Below are 6,259 nucleotides of genomic sequence, written 5' to 3'. Positions count from 1 at the left end.
CCATGAAGTGGAAGCCTATGGTGTTGACTATTTCAGTATGTGGGAAGTCAAAGAGTTGGTTCGTGACTTAGGAATTAGGATACATAAGCGATGTTAGATGTTGGTATAACGTCGGTGACAGTCCACATAATAAAGTGATATATTTAAATAGTGATGCAGACGTTGTAGATTTTGCAAACATTGTGTCTGATTACAAATCAGAAGATGTTCATTTATATGTTGAACATATGGTGGACAATGCTATAACGGTAGAAGAGCATTTATTTCTTGAAGCTCTTGAAGGACAACATGGAGAAGGTGGTGGCGGGGCAGGTAAGATACCTAGGGCTGCCCGTCATGATGGAGATGGAGAAGGTGGTGGTGGGGTGGATGAAATACCTAGGGCTGAAGGTAGTATACTCATTTCTTATTTGTTTATTTTTTTCAAATAATATACCATGAGAGCACTTAGCCTTCCCTCCCCGAATGACTATCAACAAATTTGACTGTTTCTTTTAGGGATGGAGGACATACCTAATGCTGCACGTGAGGATGGAGATGTACAAGGACAAGCTAGAGAATGTGAAAATTCTCAATCAAGACATTTCAAAAGCCCACGAGTTAAAACTAAGGCTGCCCGTTCTGTTATGCCATCCAAGAAAGCAAGCAAGCAACCGACCACCAGCCGAGGAGGTACATACAAATTGAGTTGGACTCTTATTAGTTTTTTTTTTTTGTTTAGAAATAATATTCACCAGCAACTAACTTTATGTTGTCACATTTATTATATTGTGTTGTAATATAATTAATCATTTGTGAATTGTTGTGGTTGTTGATCCTTTTGTTTTTGGTTTTTTATTTTATTTTATTTATATATTTTTTTCAGTATGCAGAAGAAGAACACGGGTTGCTCAACCTATTTTGCAGGACGAGGAAGACAATCTTAATGTTGGTGCAGACATCGTGCCCAAAACCGGTACAACAAAAGAAGGACGAGGTGGGAGGCCACAGAAGAAGAAAGTGGAAGAGGATATTGATGAAGTCATTAAGGAGCTGTTGACTGACTTCAAAGCAACTGATGGCGAGGATGAGGACCTTTTCTATGATGCTGCTGAGGTCAATAAAGAGAAGGATGGGACGTCCAAATGGTGGGAAAAAGTTGACATTAACATAGGTGATAAAGGAGCCAATTTTGTGGATGAGGAATCTAATGATGAAAGTGATGGTCTTGTAAGTTTGCAAGACAGTGATGCTGGCGAGGTTGGAAAAAAAAAAGGAAACAGTATAGACAGTTTAATCTAAAACATGACTTGAAGATTCCAATGACGTTTGAATTTGGGGATCAATTTGCAGATTCATATTCCTTCAAGATGGCATTAAAGACGCATGCTATGCATAATGGGTTTGATTACAACTACAAGCACAATGACATGAGTAGGGTCAGTGCAGTCTATAAAGCAGAGCATTGCTCATGGAGGATTCATGCCTCTACTGATGCTACCAAGACTTGTTTTCAAATTAAGACTTACTACCCAGTTCATATTTGTAGTAATCAGTACGAAAACTCCAGATGCGATGTTGAGTATCTTGTTCGTACTTATAAGAAGGACTTCAAGGATGATCCCACGTGGACACCATATGCATTGAAATAGAGGGTGAAGAGAGACCTTAACATAAATGTTCCTATTGATCGTTGCTATAGGGCAAAGAGGGAGTCATTGCATCAACTTTTTGGTAGCCACTCTAAGCAATATCGCCTCACACGGAGATACGCACTGGCAATACTCAGCACCAACCCTGGTAGTAGTGCTTTCGTACATAGAGATTGAGCATTCTTTCAAAGAATGTATATTTGTCTTGATGCGTGCAAGAAAGGGTTCAGACATGGTTGTCGGCCAATAATTTGTTTAGATGCTTGTCATCTGAAGGGGGAATATGGGGGGCAATTGTTCTGTGCCATAGGCAAGGATGGCAACGACGACATATTCCCCATTGCAATTGCTGTGGCCGAGGCAGAGACAAGAGATTCATGGCAGTGGTTAATTACCATTTTATTGGAGGACTTATGCGGGCCAGAAGGCGGACTTGGTTGGACTATAATGTCTGACAGACAGAAGGTATTTGGTGTAATATACTATTTATGTTCTTATTGTGTCATTTTATTTCTTTATGTTATTACATATAATTTAACATAAATTTATGTGTGTAGGGACTTGGAACTGTAGTTGAAGTTGTGTTGCCACATGCTGAGCATCGCTTTTGTGTTCGGCACCTAGATGCGAACCTCAAAGCAAAAGGCTACATAGGGAAAGCTATGAAGGATGAGTTGTGGGGGGCTGCACGTGCAGCCAATGTTTATGCGTTTGACCATTACATGCAGAAGATATTATCAATGGAGAAAGGTGCACACGATTACCTTAGTGGTGTACCCAAGGCATCATGGTCCAGACATGCTTTCAGCTACCAAACCAAAAGTGATATGTTATTAAACAACTTGGCTGAGAGTTTTAATGCGTGGATTAAGGAAGCTAGGATTAAGCCTATACTGACTATGCTTGAAGAAATTCGTCTGCAAATAATAGCACGCTTCCAGTAGAAAAGGAATGGAATCCGGTCGACGCACTACACAATATGCCCAAAGATCCAGAAAAAATTGGAGAGGTCAAAAAGTGATGCAAGGAATTGTATTAGTCGGTGGCAGAATGAGCTGGAGTTTGAGATCGAGCACATGTACGAGCCACGACGTTTAGTCCAGTTAGATCATCACACATGCACATGTGGAAGATGGTAGGTGAGTGGGATCCCTTGCTCACATGCTTGTGCTGCAATTTACATGCATAAACAAAAACCGAAGGATTATTTGGATGATTATTACAAGATGGACAAGTACATGCAAGGATATGCAGCTCGAGTTCATGGCATGGAAGGTCCACAGACATGGCTAGCTGATGATCCATACGATGAAATCCTGCGACCTATCGTTAGAAGGGCTCCTGGTCGACCAAAGATTAGTAGGTGAAAAGCTGTAGATGAGCCGACTAACCCCTACAAGCTAACCCGTAGTGGATATATCGTTAAATGTGGAAATTGTGGGGGTTTAGGGCATAATTACAAACGTTGTCATTTACCTTTGAATCCGGACCGGAAGAGGTGGAAACGGAAGAAATATAAGCCGAAAAAAGATGCTGTTCAAGCACAGGTAAAACAAAGACATTTTACAACACAAGGTTCATATTCCAAAATTTGTTAACTTAATTATTATTTAAGTAATATAATAATTATTGTTGGTATTTGTCTTAATGTTTGGTTAAATTATTGTAGGGATCACAAGCTCAACCCCACACAGAAGCAGAAGCCCACGGGTCATCACAGCCAAGTGTACGTACATGTACGGCTACTCAGTCACAGGTAAAATCCAAGTTTTTTTGTGCTTAAGAAAACTCATATTTCACAATGATTTCCTTCTTTTTTATTTTTTTTATTTTTTTAACGCATTTTTTGGATCCCAACATGAACCACAGGCAGAAGCAGAAGCCCACGGGTCATCACAGCCAAGTGTACGTACACGTAGGGCTGCTTAGTCACAGGTAAAATCCAAGTTTTTTTGTGCTTAAGAAAACTCATATTTCACAATGATTTCCTTTTCTTTTTTTTTTTTAAACGCATTTTTTGTATCCCAACATGAACCACAGGCAGAAGCAGAAGTCCACGGGTCATAACAGTCAAGTGTACGTACACGTAGGGCTACTCAGTCACAGGTAAAATCCAAGTATTTTTTATGCTTAAAAAAACTCATATACTTGTGCTTAAGAAAGTAATATTCACAATGATTTCCGATTTTTTTATTTTTTTATTTTTTTTGGTTAACGCATTCTTTGGATCCCAACATGAACCATAGGTGGAAGCAACAGCGGAATCATCACATCATGGTAATACACGTAGGGCTACACGTGTACTAAGAAGCTGAGGAAGTGGTGCCACGCAATGATCACATTTCTCACTTACCAGATCTCTTCCTTTTGCCTTTTTCCCGCATACCCATTTCATAATCAAGTTATATGTCGGCTTTTTTTTTTTTTTTTTTTTTTTGTAATATAAAAAACAATTGGGGGATTAATTTTGGGACTTTATGTGCTTGTTAACTTGAATGTTGTTCATGAAGCATTAAACGTGCACTGTTAGTTATTGAATTACATTTTGGAATTTAGTCATGGCAATTACCAATTCCGGATCGTATTAGTGGACGGAAAAAAATTAATTCTACCTGCAAATTCTACTGTAGGGTTCAATATTTCAGACTTAAGAGCAGCATACAAATAATCATAAATTGCCGCATACGAATAAAACTAATGCATGGAAATAGTTGTTCCATAAAAGTAATCAGCCAACCTTCAATGCATGAAAATTGTTGTTACATAGAAGCCATAACCATATATTGTTGTGGACAACATAGCTCAGTAAACAATATCCTTGACAACAACAAAATAGATAGTCTATTCCACTCATAATAATCTAATTGCCTCCTTCCCATGCCTCAATGCCCCATCAACCTTAGACAAATCAACAGTACACAAATCACCAACAAAAAAACCAACATATATGTTTGGATCTTTAGTTTGCCCCTAAGTAATGACACTTCACCTTTCAGGGAATGAACTTGTTTATACAGCCCAGGTAGGACCTCCCTTTCGCAAGCACAGGTTTCTTCATCATACCATTGGAAAATACGACATTTGCCAACTTTCTGTAATTACACAAAAAAAATTTGATAATTACGAACAAGCACGAAGTAATAACTATTTCTTAAAATTAGATTATCCAAATTCAAATACCTTTTTACGGTCATACATAGCACACCCATAGAATCGCCTCCCAGGATTTTTTTATAGTTGTGGATGTTATAATTGGGCTTGTAAGTCCACACCTACACTGCACAGGTTCCATATCCTCTTTGACCGATGATGTTATAGATGCCGACGACATTGACTGTTCATTCTACATTGAAACCCACAATTATTAGAAGTAATCACAGTTCCCAGATGGGTTTCACTAAATAAAATTCACAAACTTTTTTCATCTTCCCGTCGTAGAATTCGCTTTCATTGTCTCCTTCCCCGAAATCTTTCTTCCTCCTGTTCATCTTATAATATGAACCTAACAATATATAACTGACATGTGAGAGAATAATCAAGCTCATGAAAAAAAAAAAAAATCAAGCTTGCCAAAAAATTATTCTCACTTCAATTTGTAATCTAAACAATACTGGGAAAAAAAAATGTACCCTAAACCCTAAACAAAAGATAATCACATTGTTTAAAATGTGATTCCCTTGCAGAAATAGTACTGCTCAATTTGTAATCTAAACAATACTAAGTTGTTAGTGTAGTAGCTAGAGATGGTATATGAGCATAGGCGGCTCCCTACAAACATGCAAATATGCAGTGTAATCAAACATGCAATAAGAAGAAATTAGCCGTAACATCCAACCACGTATATAATACTGCTCAATTGTAGAATGATGATACAGGCGTAAACTATGCACAAACAATTCCTATTTTCACGTCCTCGGCAATCCACCATTTGAGTAGAGAAGCAAAAAAATAAAATAAATAGTTATACAGATGAAAAAATCCCCCTTGACCAACTTGCCAGTGTACACGAAAAAACCACCGTCTCATTCCAGGACCACAACCAAGGTGGACCACACCCACTGCCAATCAACAATAATGTTGGCTCAAAAGTGTAATAAATTATACACAATATTCCAATACAAGCTCTCAAAGGTGTATATAGTAATCCGACAGATGTTCGACAAAAAAGCTTGGGATGGGGTTTCGACTAAAAGCTTTCAATACAACAAAAAAATTCAAAAAACTACTATAAAAGGCTTCCATTTCAGTCAATCAACAAAACCCACAAAAAAATTCCGGAAAATACCTTCGTCGAAACAAGATTTTTCGATTCAAAATCTTGTGATTTGACGGAACCCTAGCCGAAAATGTGACACCGGAATGAGTGATTTAACCGGTGGGTACTGTCGCCGGCGGGTTCTGCGTCAGTGGGTTTGGCGCTTAAGGTGTATCTAGGTTCTTTTTTTTTTGACCATGTGCAAGTGATGGGTTTCAAAAAAGATGCCCTCAAGTTTAAGCCAAACTCACCGTTTTGGATGGTCCAAAATGATGAGTTTTATATCCTACGTGTCCAATGTGAACACATAGGATACAAAAATTCGACTGAGGTGGACTTAAGTGAAACGGTTCGTTTAACTCAAAATAATGAC

At 38.3% G+C, this 6,259-nt stretch overlaps 1 protein-coding gene across 1 annotated transcript; it reads left to right on the top strand.

Annotated features, from left to right (window-relative positions):
• Positions 1 to 1,823: 1,823 nt before the first annotated feature.
• Positions 1,824 to 2,575, top strand: LOC132190770 (uncharacterized). Its single transcript, XM_059605820.2, has 2 exons — positions 1,824 to 2,096; positions 2,189 to 2,575. The coding sequence occupies exons 1-2, from the start codon at positions 1,824 to 1,826 to the stop codon at positions 2,573 to 2,575; spliced, it is 660 nt and encodes a 219-aa protein (XP_059461803.2).
• The last annotated feature ends 3,684 nt before the right edge of the window (positions 2,576 to 6,259 follow it).

The sequence above is a fragment of the Corylus avellana genome, chromosome 6, assembly GCF_965113065.1.
Source record: "Corylus avellana chromosome 6, dhCorAvel1.hap1.2, whole genome shotgun sequence".
NCBI lineage: Eukaryota > Viridiplantae > Streptophyta > Magnoliopsida > Fagales > Betulaceae > Corylus > Corylus avellana.
This window is presented reverse-complemented; position numbering and strand designations above follow the sequence as displayed.